The following is a 22311-nucleotide window of genomic DNA, read 5'->3' as shown; positions in this document are numbered from 1 at the left end:
TCAGGCCGCTGGGCAGGCTCGTGGCGGTGTCCGGAGTCGGAGTCCCCGAGGCCGCAGGCCCAGCTGGAATCCTCCAGCTGCCACTCAGCGCCAGCACAGGCTCAGCCCTCAGCCTCATACTTCCGGCAGCCACAGGACATCGCAGCGGCCAAGCACCAGACAATCCCGGGTAAGGGCCCTAAGGTTCTCAGAGGGGGAGAATCTGGTGCTTGTGCAGGAGGTGCTGCCCCATTATGCAGAGCTGTATGGTGAGCGTTCTGGGAAGACGGATATTAAGACCAAGAAAGCGCTCTGGGGGATCATTCGCGATTCTGTGCGGGATGTGGCCCATGAGCAACGATCAGCAGAGCAATGCCGTAAGCGCTTTGCTGACATCAAAAGAAGGCTGCGGCAGAAGCTCAGCCGTTTGCGACAATATGCGTAAGTGTGTATATTTTTATTACATAATGTAATTGTATTCACATATGCATGAGCAAATGTATTATAATGCACAACTGAAGTTGGAGTGATGTGGCTACTCATATTAGGCCACAACTGTCTCTGCAATCACATTTGTTTTGTAGGTTTTTTTTTTTTTTTTTTTTATTACTTAATGCTAGTTGCCAGGCAGTCCTTCTGATCCTATGGCTTGTATGCTTGTTGCTTTAAACCCTGAACAAGCATCATTTTTAATTTGTTTTTCCTTTGTTAATGCTTTCCTGTGTTGAGTGGCTGCATGTTTACTCCTGGTGTGATTCAGATAGTACTGCAGGCCCAAAGTTCAGAAGAATACCCACTCCACTTGCATTTTTGCCAAATATATAAATGTCAGCCACAATATCACTCTCACTTCAGTTCACTTTTACATGGATTGCAAACATACACTGACAGTGATATAGATGTTGCCTTGTAAAGGTCAAACGAAGCAAGAGGCTTATGCATGTGGCCATATTTCTTGGTGTTAAAAAAATACCAATTGCTTGACTATCATGGTGTAATGTGTGTAATGCCTTTACCCATAGTCCAACATCAAAAATGCATGACCAACATCTTTACAAAATGATTGTTGCATCAGCCAAGTGGACACACATAAACATGCTTGTTTCTGTTGTAAAGGAACCACAACTGTATTTCAACAATACCATTTCGATGATTTCTGCAGAAGTTTAAGACTGCAGTATTGTCTGAATCACACACCAAAAATCTGCATGCTCTTAATATTGTGTCTTTAGTGCAAACACCGGATTTTTCAAGTGTGCTCCTGCCCAGTGGATTTAAATGTGTAATGCCTAGTACACAACATACAAATTGCCCTGACATTTTTTTTACATTCTCTGTTATGTTGCCCATACACGGCACATTTTATGTGGTGAATTGAGGGCGCCGCTCGATGATGCGCCATCCCCACTACTCAGTGTTGCCAACTCATCCCTTTAAATACGGACACTTATGAATTATACATGTCTTGAGTCTAGTTAGATGCAGTTTAGGCACTGATTATGTGTGAGAAGCCCCAGAACCTGTATAACTTAGATGTGTCAGTATTTAAAAGGATGACTTGGCAACCCTGCCACTAGTGCGTCTGGATCAATTGCCGCTTTTCCCCGTGGGAGTGGCCAATGAGGCACTTGTGTCTCCCCATTGTCCTCCTTGCTGGTATTGAGAGCAGAATGAATCCGGCAGGGTATGCCACATGTCGCAGATTATCAATTGAGCCATCATGCTCAATTGATGATCCTCCCTCGCCACCGTGTATGGCCGGCATTAGATGTGTGTTCATAATATTATTGTCTGTAAAGTACTGGTAGAGAGTGTTCATTATCTGTGGTGCATTGTCTTCTGGATCTGTTGTGGTTAGTTCAACAATGCTAAATTGATAGGCAGATAGATGGGTAGCTACATAATTCCCCATGTTGACAAAGATCAATTTGCCACTGAAGTTACAATGAAAATGAAGCCACCATTTTACTTGTGTGTAGTAGGTTTGAGATTGGATGAGTATGACAGTGAGACAACGGGGTATATTTTTTTTTTGACTTGCAATAAAGGTTTTTTGGTGTGGTAATGTTAGAATGTATGTGTAATTGTATGTTGCATTATTTTTCCCTGCACCGGTACAGGTGGTGGGCCACCTGCATCTCTCAATTTGTGCGACTATGAGGAGTTGCTGGAGCCCTTCCTTCGGACCGCCGCCCTTCATGGCATTCGTGGGGGCTATGATGCGGACAGGCCTAACACCTCATCAGCTTCGGAAGGCGGTAATTGATGAAGCTGTTGTAGTTGTAATGTCCAAAGAACTGTAACATGCCTTTTACTATGGTTCTTATGTGAAGACTAGTTTTCAATTATGAATTTCCACTCTTCTTGTATATTTCTGTAGGTGAGGGTGCGTCTGGGTCGATGGGGGCCTTTGTTGGACACAGGCATGCCACCACCCCGTTAGCGGAGGCTGCTTCTGATGTGACGGCAACTACAGGTTTTTTTTTTTTTTTTTTTTATGTTGGTGGAAATGAGGACATTTGCACCTAGTGAAATTGAAGTGTGTGTGTGTGATGCTCTGGATGGCATATTGACCTTCTTTCATATTATACATTCTTGTAGGCCAGAGTGCAGGGGATTCTGCGGCTGAAGACCTTCAAGCCCAAGAGGTCATCCATGAAGGTGCTGCACAATATACTGGTGAGTGTTGTCCTTGAGGTTCATATGTAACATATACGGAGCTGACGTGATAATGATATACTGAATGGCATATTGACCTTCTTTCATATTATACATTCTTGTAGGCCAGAGTGCAGGGGATTCTGCGGCTGAAGACCTTCAAGCCCAAGAGGTCATCCATGAAGGTGCTGCACAATATACTGGTGAGTGTTGTCCTTGAGGTTCATATGTAACATATACGGAGCTGACGTGATAATGATATACTGAATGGCATATTGACCTTCTTTCATATTATACATTCTTGTAGGCCAGAGTGCAGGGGATTCTGCGGCTGAAGACCTTCAAGCTCAAGAGGTCATCCATGAAGGTGCAGCACAAGATACTGGTGAGTGTTGTACTTGTGGTTCATATGTAACAGGTACGGAGCTGAAGTGCTCCTGAGATGCTGGATGGCATATTTCCTGTTTTTTAAAACCATTGCAGTTAAAGAGACTCTGAAGCGAAAAAAAAATGAGGATATTATGATTTGTATGTGTAGTACAGCTCAGAAAACAAACCTTAAGATCAGATACATCAGTGTAAAATTATTTACACTACAGGAAGAGTAGAGAAACTCCAGTTGTTATCTGTATGCAACCAAGCCATTAAGCTCTCCCAATAAGTTAGTCGTGGAAAGGCCTGTTATTTGACTTTTATTATCTAAACTGTAAGTGAACGGTTTACTTTTCCTCTTCTAGAGGAGAGGTCATTACTTCACAGACTGCTCAGAAATACTCATTTTTAATGCTGAGTGTTGTGTAATCTGCACATATTATAGAATGATGCAATGTTAGAAGAAACACTATATACCTGAAAATAAAAGTATGAGAATATTTTCTTTGCTGCTAATCTTCTAGTAATTATACATAGTACACAACCAATTCATTACATCATTTTTTTGTATTTTGCTTCAGTGTCTCTTTAACCAGATGTGCGTGTGATATTTAACGTGGAAATGTTGTGAAAATAGTACCATTTACAAGAAGAAGTGCATTGCTTCATGAGACCAAGTGGTAAAAATGAATGTGGTCTTACATTGCTGTTCCTTACAGTAATTACTCTAAATGTGTGATTACCGCATTATTGTGCATCATCCCATGTTCTAATAGGGGGGTTCTCAGGGTTGCCTTTATTTGTAAAATGGCTTAGTCAATTCCCTTTGCTCCATCCAACGGCAAAGTTCCGCTCTAGCGAGTCAGGGCAGCCTCCTTTCACACTATTTTTAACCCCAATTTGTTTGTAAAGACTAAAGGCCATGCTCAGAATCCCCTATGTAGACAGGGAGACCTCACAAATCTGTTGGTAATGTAACATTTTTCATTCCTAGTTTTGTCCGCCACTATGTTACAGCTTTGGGATTATTCATTTGTTACTCATTATAGTTTGTTTTAGTTGCACATCGTACAATTTTACAAACACTTCCTTTTTCAAGGGACTCCTCGCAGTGCCGAAACTAGGGAAAGATGCATACCAATTGTCAAGCTTTATCCTTTTTCAAACAATATATATAAAACACCGCCATACGCCTTTTTTTGAACGTGTTTTTAGCTATGTAAATAGTTTGTGATGCCATTTGTTGTCAAAAATAGGGAAGAGTAAAAGGCGTAGGGTGGAGGTTTACATATCCTTGTAAAGAGGAAAAAAAGAGCTTCTAAATGGTATGCTTCTTTCCATATTTTCTCCACTGCTCGGAGTCCCTTTAAGGGTAGATTATTCAAAGCACTGTTAAATGGAGTTTAATCCAATTCTGAACAGACATGGGTTACAATCCAAAAATGTTGTCAAACATAAGCAAATATGTAGCTCCTGTAGATGGGCCTAGAATCATTCCGAAAAATGTACTACACATGCAGAAATTAGTCATCCAACATGTAGAGCATAGAATGTTTTTGGTATTTTGTATTGTATTTTTTAAAAAAATAAATAAGTAATTGAGTATACTCAATACAACATGTCCGTTGGGTCTTTGGTTTACAATCATTGACATTATTGTGCAATGCCTAAATACATCAAATGAAATCCCCATCGTCCATGTTGAGTATAATCAATGAATTGCTTTTAATGCCAACAAACATCGTATGCTGTTGATGTTGTTCAATAAATTTCCGGTGCCTTTGTACAAAGTGGAACTGGAAGACATATCTCTAGAAAGTTTGAGTAGTACATGTGGCTTCAACAAGCCTCCAGCTGCCGGGCGTGCACTTGTTCTCAACGAGCATTAGTTTTGCCACCACCAGCTATTTTGCTAATTTGCCGGCGCACCACTGGCTTTGCGTGGCTCTGTCCAGGCGTATCCTTTTTTTGTGTTCCCCGCTATTGCCGATGTGGAACACAAGAATAGATACCCTTGCCAGTGCGGCGTTGGCCTCAACTTTCAAGTTGAGCTACAGAGCAGGAGAGCGGAGGCTTCAGCAGTTGTGGTGCGTTAACGGACTCCTGCAGGGGCCTTACACAAGCCCCAGGTAAGAGAAACAGAGTATAGTAAAATTAATGCCACTTCCACTTTAAGGTTCTAAATCTGAATGCACTCTATATTAATGTAATACAGGCCCTAAACGCACATGTTTTTCATAGGTAACATTGATGAAGACCAGCAAGTGGTGATTTTTTTGGAGCCCATAACTGAGCAAGAAGTATCTGGTGAGTGTGGAAATGTTTACCCATGACCTTGTTTTTAGTGAGAACATGAACTTACCATCTTCTCCATTACTTTCATAGCTGTGGGGACTACTCGGGAGGAGCAACATGAATGTGAAGCTCCAGAGTTTGTGCAGCACATGTCTGAGACGTCACACAGCACAGAGCGGATATCCTCGCCCAGACCCATAAGTTATGAACAATTTGCAGGCCAAAATGTTCCTTCTGGCCCTTCCTCAATATCAGCTGAAGAAGACGAATCCCGGGAACAATACAGTTCAGATCGGTGGCACTCACGCCACTTCCTCCAGGCACAATCTGACTATAGGAGGCTCATGGACGACCACCTGAGAAACGTGCATGAGGACCTGGCTGAAGGCAATGCCCATTCCCGGGAACTGGTTTCGACACTAAGACAAGTGGGGGAAGGGCACCGAGCTGCTGTGCTCCGATTGACCGCGGTGCAAGACCGGCAAAATAATATATTAAGCCGATTGGCTTGTGTGGCCGAAGGCCAAAATGTGGCATTAGGCCGTTTGGCTGATGCGCAAGAGCGCAACAATTTAATTAACGGCAGATTGGCCGATGCTGCAGAATTGCAAAACGATTTACTTCAGCAATTACTTAATAAATAATTTTGTTTCACATCCTTATAGACTTCATATTGCTTTCTTTACTGAGCCTTATTAATAGTGTTCATAATTGAGCTAATTTTCAAATATACACCAAACAGTACATTACTCTTGGATGGTATCTCCTATGCATTACGAGTCCTTTCCATAGTGTAAAGTTTTACATCAATATAACCAACAAAGTGATGCATGCTGACAAGAAAATTAAGCACTTCTGTGTATATAGAAGGCTCACATGCAAGCATATGTGTAGACTGTAACTATGTTCCTGGTGACATACCCAGTTTTACTAATCAAATGGTCTGCATGGTCACTTTCTAGGCCTCAAAGAAATTTCCTAAGCTGTACTTGCAGCATTATATGTTTCTTATGCTAACTTTAGTGGATTGAATAAAGTCAATAGTGGCAGTAACATGACCAACACAACACAATTAACTTTACTCAATCCACCACACATTTCTAAAACTATAACTTCAAAGGAAATACACAATCATGAGACAAATAAAAAGTTATAACATTTGTATTTTTTTTTTTTTTAAACAAAAATATGAAACATATGGCCACTGGCCAACAAAGAAAAAGCGTCAACAGACACACACAAAAATTAAGCCAACACATCAGGATGTTGTAGTGCCTCTTGAAGAGACCCCACAATTTGGCCGAGCTGGCGCAGCAAGCCCTGCACTTCCGCACGTCCTGTAAAACACAAACAAAAAATGAAGCCACTGATGTTCCAAAAATGCTAAGCATGCAAGTGTGTATTGAAGTAGAAATAATGTCCCCACTTACTGTTGGGTCTTGGTCGAGGAGGTGCAGCAGCTTGTGCTGGCTGGGGGACCTGCTGCTGTGGAGCATCTGGGGCCTCAGGGACCAAGTCTGGTGGTCCGGCACCCTCCTCCTGAGCCTGGTTTGCCTGATCACCCAAATCCAATGGAGGTGGTTGATCCGGAGACTCCTCCGACTGGGATGGCTCCTGCCTTGGTCCACCCCGGTGTCGCTGGGGTGGCATATTGGCATCTATGGAGAAATTCAAACATGATGTTAAAGGGGCACTTAACTCTATTTCCCCATAAACATTTAACTCACCTGGCCCTTCCAGCAGCCCCCCGCAGCTGTCTTGTGGCGACTCCATCACCGTTTATTGTGGTCATGGCCACTCCTGGCCCCGCTGGCATCCACTTGCGGTTTTGGCTACAGGAGGCGACATACAGGGAACTTAAATATTTGCTTTCACACCCACAATAGCGCCCTCTATGCTGCTATGGCATATAGCACCATAGAGTGCGCTATTGTGGGCGGCAATGTGAATACTCACTTGCATTCCCTTCCTGTCAAAAGCTGAAGTGCCTGCCACCAGGGCCAGGAACATGGGAGCTAGTGTATGTGGCCACAATACAGCTGCAGGAGGCTGCTGGAAGGCCCAGGTGAGTAAAAGTGAAGAAATGCAACAGACTTACCTGCCCCTTGAAGGCACATACACACTCAACAGTGGTATTTTACACAGCACAACTGTGAAAGTACTTTACTACATAAAAAAATATATTACAACTTAAATAAAATTATAAAGATCTCACTGCAACAGTTGGCATGAGTTGTTATTACTGTGTCTTTTGCATAACAATGGCCATTTTGTAATGTGAAGTTGTTTAGATCTTTTTAATGCCAAACAAACATTGTGACAATTATGCTTATGAAAACAGCACTGTTGAAATTGGGTATGGGACAGCACAGAACAACAGAACACAATTATCTGTCCGTCAATTCTAAATCACACTTGATGGTGTGTCCTAGGCCTGAAGGTATCAGTCCTATTGACTATACTGCATTACTGACATAACACAACATAATGTAAAAAGAGGCACATCAGTTTACCAAACACTTTTATAAGCAGATATGCATGCTTGCTTGGGGATTGTAGGTATCAATCTTGACAAAACAATACAACTCAGCCCTGCAATAGGGGTTTGTGACATTGTAAGGTACAAGAGGTTGGCCACCTATTGAAAAATGAATACATGTGTTTTTACACGTATACGTGAACAATTTGTTGCCAATACAATATTCTGCCTGGCTCTGTGCCTGCTTACCTTGACAAATATTTGCTACACAATCCCAGAACAAGCATACAGAACTAAATAATTACACAAGGAGTGACACACATCATGATTAAACTGAGCTTTCAAAACCCTCCACCCACACCCCCCCCCCCTCCCACACCACAAAAACAAATTTCTAAATACATTTTACGATCTGGACATTACTTACTAGGCACATGCTCATCCCTCACTTGTCGGAGAAATCTCCGGTCCCTCCGCTTCATATCAGACCACCTCCGCTGTATTTGGGTGATGGAGTGGCGTGCCCGGAACTGCTGCCACAACTCCCCCCTCAAGGTCTCCACGACCCGCCGCTTCTCAAAAAGGTCATGTAGACCATCATAATTTGAGGCCAGCATTGTCTGTAACAAGAAATGTCAACTTGTTAACAAAACATACTTCAGTTTCCATGTACAGCTACAAACAATAACCCTGTCATCACGCTCAAACAGTATGAAATGTGTGACAATTAGCCCATCATAATCACTAATACATGTCAACCCGAAACTCACAAAGATGAATTTTTACTTGATAATCCATTGTCAGCATTTTGATAGAGGTCCAGTGGCATCTATAAGGCCTCATGCCCTCACTACCTTACACATACAAATATCTTGCTATAAGTGAGCAGCAGGGGGTTCTGTATGGCTTTTCTTTTGTCAAAGCCCTTCTCAGCACCAACTCTGCAGACCATGGTCCACTCTGTTAGTCTGTGAACGGTGTTGCATTCTCAGAAATATCTGTTTACACTTCCTTACACCTGTGAGCCAAAAACAACCCTGCTACCTGACCTTCCACCATCACACATGTCATCATGTCATGAATGTCAGAATGAGATTACGTGCCAATCACACATTCACAGTGGCCAAACCAGGACTACAACATTGCTACTTCAGTCTGCTTAACCACTTTACACCCATAGGTGTGGATATCTCCATCCCTTTTTGCCACCATGTTAACACCAGGGACAGCGATATCCGCACCTCACGCCGCTGACGGCTCTCCTGGTTGGTCATGGCCACGCTCATGCGCGCCGCTGGCCACTCGGGCCACTGCTAGGGACATAATTTCCATGGTTTTATAACCAGGACAAATGGCCAAATCCATTTCAGGGGTTTCAATTACAGTAGCATGCATTATTTAACAACTAAAATGTAGCAAAAGTGCTATTAAAAGATTTGTCAACCACATTTTCCACGCTGTTCCCTTTAAAAAACATGTAAAATATAAAAAAAATTGCCATAATGTTCCACCTAAAGAAAGCCTAATTGGTGGTGAAAAAAACAAGATATAGTTTATTCCATTCCGATAAGTAATAATAAAGTTACAGATGAATGAATGGAAGGAGCGCTGCAAGGTGAAAAATGCCTGGTGTTTCAAGGGAAAATCCCCTCAGTGGGGAAGTGCTTAAAAAAATTCAAACAGTGTTTACATTGCATTGGCTCTTTTAAAAAGGACCATAACATGTCTGTAGTCATAAGTAGGAGCTTGGAAAAAAACGTATTTACAACATCACAGCCTAAAGAACAACATCATCTGTATTGTATACAAACTGCAGATGCTGCTGGGATGCACACTGTCAAGAAGATTTGCAATGTACACAGTGACAATCATATGGCCTATACAGTAAAGGGAATATGAACACATTACAGCATCTTAACAAACAACTCTCTGTGCTACAGACAGGTTGTAAACACACCCTGAAATACAGTATGAAATCAAACACATGTACACACAGGACAACACACACATATATAATATACACTCATAAACGATATATACTTACAGTGGCCAAATAGACTCTCTCCCGAGGGCTGAATCTCTGCATGCTGCACCTTGCATGAGGTTCCCTCTGCAAATAGGTAACTTCCTGTAACTTCCTGTAACTTCCTGGAAGTTGTGTATAGCAAGTGCGCCACAGCGCGCGCACCGCGTTATGCACATCGCGCGCAGGGGAACATGCTTAACGCACATAAAGTATTACGCGCGCTATGTGGTCCGCGACCAGTTTCCGCGTCATGTGTGTTCAGTTCGCGCGACGACCAGAATTCTTTAGTTATCGCGATCAGCGATGAACTTTGTGCGCGCAAAAGTTTGCGCGCAAAACTTCGCGCGCACGGCCGCTTAGCGCTGCGGCGCTAACAGTTAGCGCCGGTTGGTGAATCGAGCCCATGGTGTTTTTCAGTGTGTTTGTGTGTGTGTATGGGGGGGGGGGAGGGGTGTTTTAAGAGCTAAAATGATAAAATAGAGCAAGGAGATTATTCAAGTATGCTGCAGAGCAGCACATTTGGGAATCAGGTTCCTTGACCATCTGTATCTATTATATTTTGTTAAAGGTCCTCTTTCTACAGTGCATTAACCTCCCTGGCGGTAAGCCCGAGCTGAGCTCGGGCTGAGCTCGGGCTATGCCGCACAGGGAGATATCTCAGCCCCTGGTGGGGCGATTTTCACAATGTAAAGTGCTGTGCGCACAGCAAGCACTTTGCTAGCTGCGCGCACAGCTTGATCGCCGCCGCTCTGCGGCGATCGCCCGCACGCAGCGGCAGAAGAGGGCACCCCCGCCAGAGCCCTGCACTGCCCGGACCAATGAGTTCCGGGCAGCGCTATGGGCTGGATTGAGTGCGCCTGACGTCATGCCGATCGTCGCCATGGCGAGAGGAGAAGCCAAACAGGGGAACGCGTTATATACGCGTTCCCCTGTTTGCTATTGTTGCCGGCGGCGATCAGACTAGAGGGCCACATGCGCCCTCTAGTGGTGTTTCATGTAGCTACCACTCTGGTAAAAAAAAATTTAAAAAAAAGTTTTTTTTCAATATTTGTAAAAAAAAAATTAACCGCCAGGGAGGTTAAGCATTTATATGTAGCATAATATTCTGCAAATATACTTATAGCAGTTTCAATATCCCTGTTAATCAAACAGTTAAAGCCCTGGAAAAGTGTTAGACTAAAATCAGCACCCTGATGATTCAACCACTAGTGGTAGATGTAGAGTCTCCCAAGCTGTGGAGTCTAAGTGACCACAAATCTTCACCAGAGCATACCTCAAAGGATGACGGGCCACGGGCCACTTTCCACTATTAAGCTGCCTAATGATCACCAGGTCATGACTACCAGGGTTGTCCTACCAATAATGGGAACAACAGGTGGGTGAACCCTACAAGTCGGGGGGACGGTACAGACAGGAAAAAGTGTTGCACAGACATGACTAGCGTGCATAAATGGATTGGTGTACAAACTGACAGACTGGAAATGGACCAACAGACTGGCTGCTGACTAATAGGCACGGCTAGTACTGATTGACTGACAGGTGGATGACAGACTGATTGGCAGATGGGACCGGTAACCGACTGAAAGATTGGCATTTGACAGACTAGCTAGCATGCCAACAGGACTGGATAGGCAGACAAAAATGACAGAATTTGACTGGCAGGATCCACTGGCAGGACTGGATTGGCAGGCAAAAATGACAGGCAAGAGTGTCAGGCAAGAGGTAATGGCATGGTGTATGCCATGGCTGTAGACAAACAGCACTGAGCACTGTTTAAATATCATTGGTCTTTGTGCTTGTCCAACAGATGAGGAGGGCAGAAGGACAACATCTTAGCCATCTTTGAGAGCATCCAAGGATGGCAGCAAAAGACACCATAGGATCCACAGGGGTCATCACCAGGTCAGAATATGGATAAGTGTAATAGCTTATCTCCAGATGTTAGACTTTTCCTTTGTAGTCTTTATCCCATACATTATACAAAAGCATTGGGAAATATTTTTGGGGGTATGTGTCTATGAGTGCAGTGGCAAATCTGTGCACAAGATTTGCAGTTATCAATAACTAAGAACATCTCAGAAAAACTATTATTATTATTATTATAGTATTTCATTTATATAGTACAAAATAAATAGGAGGGAGCATAGACACATGAGTACTTGAGCACACTGTAGAATCAGGGCATCCAGCAACACAAGTACAAATACATAGATAATTAATGTGTATTTTGAGACATCACCAATACTGGTACATTTTTATTTGACAAGTTACAAAAGAAACAATTAATAATAGGAAATCACAATATAAAAACATAAAACTGGTAAATTAACCAGCACTGGAACAATAGACAATGAAGATAATGCACAGTATCCATTGATGCAGGAAGAGAACTTTAGGTTATCTGTGGGTGACATCATTTATCATAATTAGTACTTTACATGATGGTGTCACCTGGAGATCCCTAGCAGGCCTAAAATTACCAGATTGTATATAATAATAATAATAATAATCCGAACATTTGTATAGCGCTTTTCTCCTGTCGGACTCAAAGCGCTCAAGAGCTGCAGCCACTGGGACGCGCTCAAGAGGCCACCCTGCAGTGTTAGGGAGTATTGCCTTGAACTCCTTACTGAATAGGTACTTGACCTAGCCAGGATTCGAACCCTGGTCTCCCATGTCAAAGGCAGAGCCCTTAACCAGTACACTATCCAGCCACTACTATACAGAACTTCAATAAAAAGCCTTGCTACTGATGACAGGATATTTCAGTTCAAGAAGTCTGGAACATTGGATGCTGGATTACTTCGCTGGACGGTGTGACTGATTTGGACTGCATTATTAGACAAAGTAGATAACCTAAATTACAATGCTGTAATCAAGAGCTTTTCTGCTGTGGGTGAAATGGCATATACTGTAGCACCACCAAGAAATGGATAATCTCTGAAAACACTAAAAGAGTTATTATTAGTGTAACATTAGTCATACATACCAGTAACATTTTATGACAGAGTAAACATTTTACTTGTAGATGAATGTCAGATAATAGTATAGTTTATACAATTTACAGTGAAAATTGTCATCTTTTTTTCTGTAGTTTTGGAAAAAAATATAAAAAACAGTTAGCCAATATCTAGAAGTTACTGCATGATTAAGTAAGAGACATTTACATTTGCTTTATTTAAATACTTTTATTGTCCAGAAGTCTAGCCAATCAGTTTTTTCCCCAGTGATGTGCTCTCATTTGCCAGTATTTCAAGCCACTCAGGATGTTTAAAACCATCTGCATATTAACATACAGTAATAATAAAATACAGTAATAACTACTCTCATTATACACCACAGGGGTTAGTAAAGGTATTCAAGCATTAATTAACTTAAAACTTATTCCCTTTAGTAACTAACTGCCAGCTTTTAATAAACTGGCCTGGGACCAGAAATTAACAGACTACTAGTTTTTGGATCCAAATGAGTGTTTGTGAAGCCCAAATGAAGTATACTATTTTGGAAAAACCTGGCAGGATATCATGAAAATGTAAAATGTAAACTGGAAATTTTATTAAGCTCTTATTGACATTAAATAGTGGCTGGTGGTGACTAGAGCATGATTATCAGCGTTGCGTAATATGTTGGCGCTTTATAAATACAATTAATAATAATAATAATACTATCGTGGAAAAAAACAATTCACTTGCGCTAGTGCAGAAGATGTCGACCTGCCGAGGTTGGCATCTGCAATGGAGGGGACCCCAGGACACGAACTGTAGCGAGGGACATGTTGGCTGCCAGGGGCTGGAGGAAGCCCCGGGTAAGTAGAACTTTTTTTTCCTCAGATCTTCCCTTTAAGATGTTTTGTTTGCAGTGGCAGAGTAAGTTTATATTATGGGTACACATATTTGATATTTCCTTATTGTTTATGAGAGTCAAGCATGTATTATAAACGTGTAGCCATTGCCTTGTCCATTTTCGATCAAATAAGGAGTTGATTAGTACGGCCAATGGTTGTGTCTGTCTCTGAACAGAGAAAATGCTCTTAGTTCTTGTAGCTCATACTCAGCCATTTTTCTCACCCACCATGGGTTAACAGTCTTCTAAATGAGGTAGACTTGATAAGCTCAGTAGAAGAGCTGACCAACTAGTCACCTGTCCCATGTGACCAACTTGACAGCCACAAATATATTTTTTGCTGCTTCCTGAAAGGCATAGTTTAACAGAGGCACAGTAAAATACATTACAGTATAACCCACTAGTAACATTTTACTCATTAACATATAAAGACCATAAAAAGTGCCATTAAAAATCTAAATGACTGATGGCAAAAGATAGAAATATTTTATTGAATTAGGAAAAAAAAGTAGCTGCATTTTCCAGTATCATATCAATATTCATTATCTGTAAATTTCCAAACCATATCTTTTATCTTTGATTTATAGTCTAAGAACTTTTCATTTTCCTGACTATAAATTTGCTTCATTAGTACAGTTCCCAATGTGTCAGTTTTATTTAATGTTAGATATTATTCTAGCAATGCCTCTGTGGTGTTTCAGAACATAGTCATGCTTTACAAATTTGTTACTACCCATTTGTTAGTCTGTCAGTAAAACTCATTTTTTCTGCTTCTAAGGCTTGCTTAGTATCACATGATCAATGAGACATTAGTACACAAAATGATTTTATTGCTAACTACTTTTGACTAATAATTTGAAACTGTGAATAAAATATATGATGCCTTTAACCACACAGTGTGTTAGATGTGAAACAATAATTAATTTTATTAAATTATAAAATATATACTATACACAGGACAGAATTCAATGTGTGCATTTTTTTAGTCTGGACATATATATAATTATGCTAGTAATGTTTTACAATAAATATTCATTGTTTTATGCTTATTTTTATACATTTTATATTTTATAGAACAAAGTGCACACTAAGGAATACCGCCAAAGTTTGCACTTAGAGAGCCCCTGGGTTCCTAAGGGGCACTACATTTAAAGGGCAACTGAAAGGCAAATTAAACTGCACCAGGAATACCCAGACAGCTAATAGTGACCCAGAAATACTAGAAAGAGAAGATTTGCATTTTCAGAGATTCATCACGGGAAACCACAGTTGCAGTTATTACAAATACCTTCCATTTTAAGATGGCAAAATTACATCAAACATGATCAAGACAGAGAAAGGTATTTGTAGTGACATTATTTTTAACATTTCTAAGGAGTTTTTACTTCCCATCCAGGGCTATGCTAGTTTCCTTTTCCTAATACTAAGCGTTTACTTTAAGTTCTTTTAATTGCAGTATAATACTTCAGTATAGCAGAACTTCAAGACTTCTGCTCTGTTTTAGTACAACAGTGTACACACACACACAAATTTTCGAGCTCCCAGCTCTTCCTCAGGTGTGCAACAAATGACAAGAAAATCGTGAAAATCCTCAAAAGAGTAACTCCCTAACTGGGGCTTAAAGAGAACCCAAGGTGGGATTTAATTATCGTAGTGGAGCACAGAGGCTGGTTGTGCACACTAACACCAGCCTCTGTTGCCCCATGGTGTGCCTCCAAGACCCCCCTGCGCGCTGCTATACCCCCCGCAGTGCTGGCGACACGCAGCATGTCGCCAGCACACAAGGCCGGCCCTAGACTTTTTGCCGCCTGAGGCAAAATTTAAACCCCCCCCCCGTGGGTGGGGGGCCCCCTCCCTCACCTGGGTCCTTCGATCTGTGCTCCCCTCCAGCTGTAAATAGTTAAGTACCAGCGTATAGCTTAAGAGGCAACGGACGGGGATCACTTACCTTTTCCGCGTTCCAAAGTGCGCTCCACTGACTTCACTTCCTGCAACGCCGTCCACTTACAATACAGTGGGCTGTGTTGCAGGAAGTGACGTCAGTGGAGTGCTCGCTGGAACGTGGAAGAGGTGAGTGATCCCCGCCTGATGCCTCTTAATCTATACGGACAGGCGGGTGCCGCCCCCCCAGATGTGCCGCCTGAGGCAAATGTTTCACCCCGCCTCATGAGCGGGCCGGCCCTGCCAGCACAATGTTTACTTCTGCCTGTCTGTTAGCGCCGCTCCCCCGCCTCCTCCGTATCGGTGCTACCCGCCCGCATCCCTTTCCTCCTGCTGATTGGAGGGAAGTGACGCGGGTGGGTAGTGCCGATACGGAGGAGGCGGGGGAGTGGCGCTAACAGACAGGCAGAGGTAAACATTGTGCTGGCGACATGCTGCGTGTCGCCAGCACTGTGGGGGGTATAGCGGCGCGCAGGGGGGTCTTGGAGGCACACCATGGGGCAACAGAGGCTGGTGTTAGTGTGTACAACCAGCCTCTGTGCCCCACTAGCATAATTAAATCCCACCTCGGGTTCTCTTTAACCCTTAATTATACATAGCACTCTTAACTACCTGCGGACTGAGCGAGTATGAATCTACGGTGGGCAGGGGGCGCTGCGGTCCTGACCGGACGTAAGCTCTACATCCCATTGACCACGCGCCCCCGCCCGTCCCCGTTGCTCGGTCCGCTCTGCCCCCGCCGCAATGTGATGCCCTGCCGCCTCTATGACGGCAGAGCACTGTGAGCCGGGCAGGAGCGATGGCAGAGAGAGCAGCCTGCGGCGGGGACAGAGTGGCATGTCCGGCAGGAGCTACGGTAACTTGCGGCGATTTGTCGGAAAGCGGCGGTTTGCTGGACCAGCACCCTCTGGTCCTTAAGGAGGCAGAGGGTGCTGGTCCAGAAAGGGTTAAAGAGAATCTGTATTGAAGAAATGTTATATAAATAAACATATCAGCCTGTTCGGGGACATTTCCTAGCCCCCTCTGTGACATTTTCACCACTTTCCACTACAATATTGGTCATACAATAACAGTTTTATAAACTGTTTTGTAAACAGTAAAGATGGCCGCCAAAACAGGTATACTCAAAGTATACTGAAAAGTAACAGAATATATACTGCCTTATGTTTGCATGACAAGTTTTTATTATTACACAGTGAATGCAGCCTTCAGATGTTATGTGTAAGTTTAGAAAAAGTTTTACCTTCTGCCTCTGCGGCTCTGTGCCACTGAAGTGTGACAAGAATCCTCAGACTCCTTTATAAACACAGCTGTTTCTTATGATCCAGAAGTCTGGGCTCTGCACTTGTGTCTGGTAACAAATTGTCAGCATGTGACAGGCAGCTCCCTCCTCACACAGCCTCACAGACACAGCTGAGACTGAGAGCAGGTACCTGTCTGTGATTGAGAAATAAACAAAGCACACAGGAGTGAGCCTGGAGGGGGCATGCATAATTTGTCCCTATCACAGCAGAGGCCGCTCCTTTCTCTCTGGGCTGACAAAGCTTGACAAAGAAAAGAAGATAAGATATATTAGAGAGACAGTGCAACTAGAAAAGGCTGCAGCAAGCCAGAGCACATTAGAACAGGTATAGGAACTTGTAGGATAGGAGAAATAAGGCTGAAAATGTTATTTCAGAGTCTCTTTAAAGGGAACTACACATCCAGTGTCTACCCCACAGATCTACATCAAAGATTGTTGCTTATTGCTCCATACACATACAATCAATCTCATACAATTTAAAGTAAATTTAAAATGTTATACTGTTACAATGCTATTCACTAATACATATTGTAGGCTACTTGTGATTCAACTCCACCGTATACTTTCATGCGGTTCACTAACCCAACATATTTCTGGAAGAGAAGGGGAGAAAGAGACCTTTTATAAGTAGCATTTAAAGCTTATATTCTCGTTCATTCCTCCAGGTTCAAGACACTGCAACTTATGAGTCCATCTAGCCTCTTTTCTTAATAATAGAGTGTCTCTATCTATCCCTCCTCTGTTTTCGTAAACCAGGGTGGAAAATTCATCCATATTCATCCAGCTGTCTCTACACCAAGTGGTTGAAAATGTTTACTTTGTCCATAAAAAGTTGTTTATAAATGATCATATCTTCATGTTACTTGGAAATAATAGTTGTTACCTGCAGATCAGATCAGGCAGAGAAACAAAGCACTTGACACTTAAAGGGATACTGTAGGGGGGTCGGGGGAAAATGAGCTGAACTTACCCGGGGCTTCTAATGGTCCCCCGCAGACATCCTGTGTTGGCGCAGCCACTCACCAATGCTCCGGCCCCGCCTCCAGTTCACTTCTGGAATTTCTGACTTTAAAGTCAGAAAACCACTGCGCCTGCACGCCCATGTCCTCGCTCCCACTGATGTCACCAGGAGTGTACTGCGCAGACACAGACCATACTGGGCCTGCGCTGTGCGCTCTTGATGACATCAGCGGGATCGAGGACACGGCAATGCAGGCGCAGTGGTTTTCAGACTTTAAAGTCTGAAATTCCAGAAGTGAACCGGAGGCGGGGCCGGAGCATCGGTGAGTGGCTGCGCCAACACAGGATGTCTGCGGGGGACCGTTAGAAGCCCCGGGTAAGTTCAACTCATTTTCCCCTGACCCCCCTACAGTAACCCTTTAAGCCCTGATTTTATTTACAACAGATGGTGAGCGAAGTACAGCATACGTGATCCAGCAAGCTTTTTTTATTTTCATGGCTTTATTAAATAATTAAGTTGAAAGATGTAAAGTATGACCATTAGTAAAGTTGCAAGTACATACACTAAAAAAAACAAACAAAAAAAAACACTGAGATATTATACAGTTACTACAGCAATTATACTGCACGAGCAAAAATACACAGCACTGAATCTGTTTGTAAGGTGTAAAGGGTTACATTGTAAAAGCAGATAATGCTTCTTATTGAGAGAGCCAAAAGAACCATAGCAAATAGTTTCTGCTCTCTGCTTGTTGGGTGCATATAGAAGAGATAATAAAAGAACAGTTTTATGATGGGTTACAGACCCAAAAAGCTTTAATATGTTTTTTTTTCTTTTTCTTATGACTGTCATTGAATGGCAAAAAAATGGCTCATATCAGATTATTTAGAGGATTGCTAAAAACAGGTGCGGAATACCAGTCGTGTAATTGCAATTTCCTGCCTGGACACATCAGCAGTGTAAAATTTTGTAATATAATCACGTTGTCCTTGATTAACAACAGCAATATTTTACTGCAGGTATATGCATCTCCGCTCTACTAACAATGTTCTCCTGTCTTCCTCTCTGGTCACCTCTTCTCACTATCGCCTACAAGATCTCTATTGCTGAAATGTGATTTGTCAAAAATGTGTTGTAATTGTCCAAAAAAATGAAGTGTTTGGCAAAAATTAATCAATCAATAGAGGTGGGCCGAACGGTTCCCCGGCGAACGGTTCCAGGCCCATAATGCTCTATAATGCTCTATGAGGGTCAACTTTGACCCTCTGCATCACAGTCAGCAGGCGCATTGTAGCCAATCCGGCTATACTAAGCCCTGGAGACCCCCCCCCCCCCCCCCTTATATAAGGCAGGCTCCGGCAGCCATTAGCCTCACTCGTGTGCCTGCTAGAGACAGACTAGGGACAGCTGCTGCAGACTTGTTCTCCTAGGGACAGATTAGTCAGGCTCTTGCCTTCTTAGCTTGCTCCTAGCTGAATCTTATTGCTATAATAGCGCCCCAGAACAGCTCTTTTCAGAGCGCATCCTGCTCGTGTGATCAATTTTTTTTTACTGTGTTTGAAACTGACACTTGTGTTGTTTAGACAGCATTGCTAATTCATACTGTGTGTCCCACTGCCAGCAGCAGCAGCAGCAGCACATTCAGTGACTACCTGTGTGTGTGAGACACTTGTGTTGCTTAGACAGCATTGCTAATTCATAATGTGTGTGTCCCACTGCCAGCAGCCCACCAGCATTCAGCAGCACATTCAGTGACTACCTGTGTGTGTGACAGGGAGCTGCACATTGTACTACCCACCCAGTACTGCATTTACCTACTACTAGTACCTGTTGTGTTTAGTTAACCCACCTCATCACTGCATACACCTACGTTTATGTTGAGTGAACCCACCTTGCTGCACATAACTACCTTTTGTGTTGAATGAACTTGCCTCACTGCATATAACTACCTTTTAAGTTGAGTGAACTCACCTCACTGCATATCTACCTTTTCTGTAGAGTGAAATCACCTCACTGCATATAACTACCTTTGTGTTGAGTGAACTCAGCTGACGGCATCTAACTACCTGTTGTGTTCAGTGAACTCACCTCACTGCATGTATAACTACCTTTGGGTTGAGTGAACTCACCTCACTGCATATATAACTACCTTTGGGTTGAGTGAACTCACCTCACTGCATATCTACCTTTTCTGTTGAGTGAACTCACCTCACTGCATATAACTACCTTTGTGTTGAGTGAACTCAGCTGACTGCATCTAACTACCTGTTGTGTTCAGTGAACTCACCTCACTGCATATATAACTACCTTTGGGTTGAGTGAACTCACCTCACTGCATATAGCTACCTTTTGTGTTCAGTGAACTCACCTCATTGCATATATAACTACCTTTGGGTTGAGTGAACTCACCTCACTGCATATAGCTACCTTTTGTGTTCAGTGAACTCACCTCACTGCATATATAACTACCTTTGGGTTGAGTGAACTCACCTCACTGCATATCTAGCTTTTCCGTTGAGTGAACTCACCTCACTGCATATAACTACCTTTGTGTTGAGTGAACTCAGCTGACTGCATCTAACTACCTGTTGTGTTCAGTGAACTCACCTCACTGCATATATAACTACCTTTGGGTTGAGTGAACTCATCGCAATGCGTATCTACCTTTTCTGTTGAGTGAACTCACCTCACTGCATATACCTAGCTTCCCCCTGAGATGGACAAAATGGACAAACCAGGTAGAGGAAGAGGTAGAGGCAGACCCAGAGGAAGGCCACCTGGCACTGGAAGGTCTGTGCGAGGTGGTGTTGATGTGATTTCGTGCGGACCTGGCCCAAAGTACAGTGCTCAGAAGAAGGCACGTGCCATCACTTCCCAAAATTGTGAGGACGTGCTTGAGTATTTAACACAGAACACCTCATCTCCCACAGCCACCAGCGCTACAACAAGCACCACATTCGCTGCATTTGATACTTCGCAGGAGTTATTTGGTGGTGGTGGTAAAATCACTGATTCACAGCCACTACTGCAACAACAAGAGAAAGGCGCAGGTACACCACCTCATACGTCTGAGTTAGGTGGCGATAGTATGGACGTAACGTGTGAGAAGGGGCATGATGAACCACCTGAAGTTGGTGCAGTTGTGGAGTTGTCTGAGGAAAGCGAAGCTGGGCAGGAGGATTATGATGACGATTATACGGATGCCACGTATGTTCCCAATAGAGGAGATGACCAGGGGGACAGTTCAGAGGGTGAGCCAGAGAGAAGTAGGAGGAGACGACTCCATGATAGAAGCAGAGGGAGCTCGTCCTCAGAAACAGCTGGGGGCAGTGTCCAGCGCCATGTATCGCCAGCTATGGCCAGCCAGCCAACATGCCCTTCAAGGTCAGCTGTTGATGCCGCCGTAGTGCCATCACCCCAGGGGGGCTCAGCGGTTTGGAAATATTTTAACGTGTGTGCCTCAGATAGGAGCAAAGCCATCTGTTCTCTCTGCCTCCAAAAATTGAGCCGTGGAAAGGCCAACACTCACGTAGGGACAAGTGCCTTACGAAGGCACCTGGAGAAAAGGCACAAACAGCTATGGGAAGAACACCTGAGGAAAAGCAGCACCCCTCAAAAGACAAGCCACCCTCCTTCTCCTCTTCCTCCTTCAGGTGCATCGTCTTCATCCGCTTTCTCCCTTGAACCTTCACAGCCACCCTCCTTCACACCGCCCCTGCCCTTGAGCGGTTCCTGCTCCTCTGCCCACAGCAGTAGCCAGGTGTCCGTGAAGGAAGTCTTTGAGCGGAAGAAGCCAATTTCGGCCAGTCACCCTCTTGCCCGGCGTCTGACAGCTGGTGTGGCGGAACTATTAGCTCGCCAGCTTGTATGGTAAATACAAGCTGGTGGAGTCAGAGGCTTTCCGTAAATTTGTGACCAGGGCCGCTACATTACGTACACAGCGCATTGGGTCAACCTGGTGACCGATGGCAGCAAGCAGGGAGTACGTGGCTGCGTAGCGGACCGACTTGTCACACCTCCACGGCTTGCATGCAGGCCTCCTGCCACCTCCTCTCCTTTTCCTCCAGCTACATCCTCTTCACTGTCAACTTCCTCCTCCTCCTTGGCTGAGTGGCAGTTGAACTCTAGCGGTGCTGCCATCTCCTCTTCCTCTCCAGCTACACAGCCCCATCTCCCCAGAGCCTACGCTGCATGCCAGGTACGACGGTGTCACGCAATTTTAGACATGTCTTGCCTCAAAGCGGAGAGTCACACTGGAGCAGCTCTCCTGGCTGCTCTTAACAAACAGGTGGAGCAATGGCTGACCCCGCACCAGCTGGAGATCGGCAACGTGGCAACGTGGTGTGTGACAACGGCAGCAATCTCCTTTCCGCATTGAATTTGGGAAAGCTGACACATGTACCCTGCATGGCACATGTGCTGAATCTGGTCGTGCAAAGATTTGTTTCAAAGTA

General features: G+C 43.7%; 1 protein-coding gene and 2 long non-coding RNA genes across 4 annotated transcripts in view; 1 reads left to right on the top strand and 2 right to left on the bottom strand.

Moving 5' to 3' along the window:
• Positions 1–22311, bottom strand: part of LOC137517592 (uncharacterized) — a 61540-nt gene that overhangs the window by 4019 nt on the left and 35210 nt on the right. The window lies entirely within an intron of this gene.
• On the bottom strand, positions 6550–8735 carry LOC137518260 (uncharacterized). The gene is made up of 4 exons (XM_068235873.1): positions 8643–8735; positions 8211–8403; positions 6735–6962; positions 6550–6641 (listed from the first exon to the last, which is right to left on the bottom strand). Exons 1-4 carry the CDS (start codon positions 8733–8735, stop codon positions 6550–6552), a joined length of 606 nt encoding a protein of 201 aa, XP_068091974.1.
• Positions 11627–22311, top strand: part of LOC137517594 (uncharacterized) — a 98914-nt gene continuing 88229 nt past the window's right edge. The window contains exons 1-2 of the long non-coding RNA XR_011020585.1: positions 11627–11711; positions 14727–14992. This is a non-coding gene — a long non-coding RNA (uncharacterized lncRNA). The remainder of the gene's footprint in view (positions 11712–14726; positions 14993–22311) is intronic.

Source organism: Hyperolius riggenbachi, chromosome 5 (assembly GCF_040937935.1).
Source record: "Hyperolius riggenbachi isolate aHypRig1 chromosome 5, aHypRig1.pri, whole genome shotgun sequence".
In the NCBI taxonomy this organism is placed as follows: Eukaryota; Metazoa; Chordata; class Amphibia; order Anura; family Hyperoliidae; genus Hyperolius; species Hyperolius riggenbachi.
This window is presented reverse-complemented; position numbering and strand designations above follow the sequence as displayed.

Excerpts from the sequence above, each read along its gene's own strand:
- LOC137518260 (XM_068235873.1), bottom strand. The coding sequence starts at position 8,735 with ATGGTCTGCAGAGTTGGTGCTGAGAAGGGCTTTGACAAAAGAAAAGCC. Across the intron at positions 6,963-8,210 it reads GAGGGATGAGCATGTGCCTA|ATGCCAATATGCCACCCCAG; the intron begins GTAAGTAATGTC and ends ATTTCTCCATAG. Across the intron at positions 6,642-6,734 it reads TCCTCGACCAAGACCCAACA|GACGTGCGGAAGTGCAGGGC; the intron begins GTAAGTGGGGAC and ends TGTGTTTTACAG.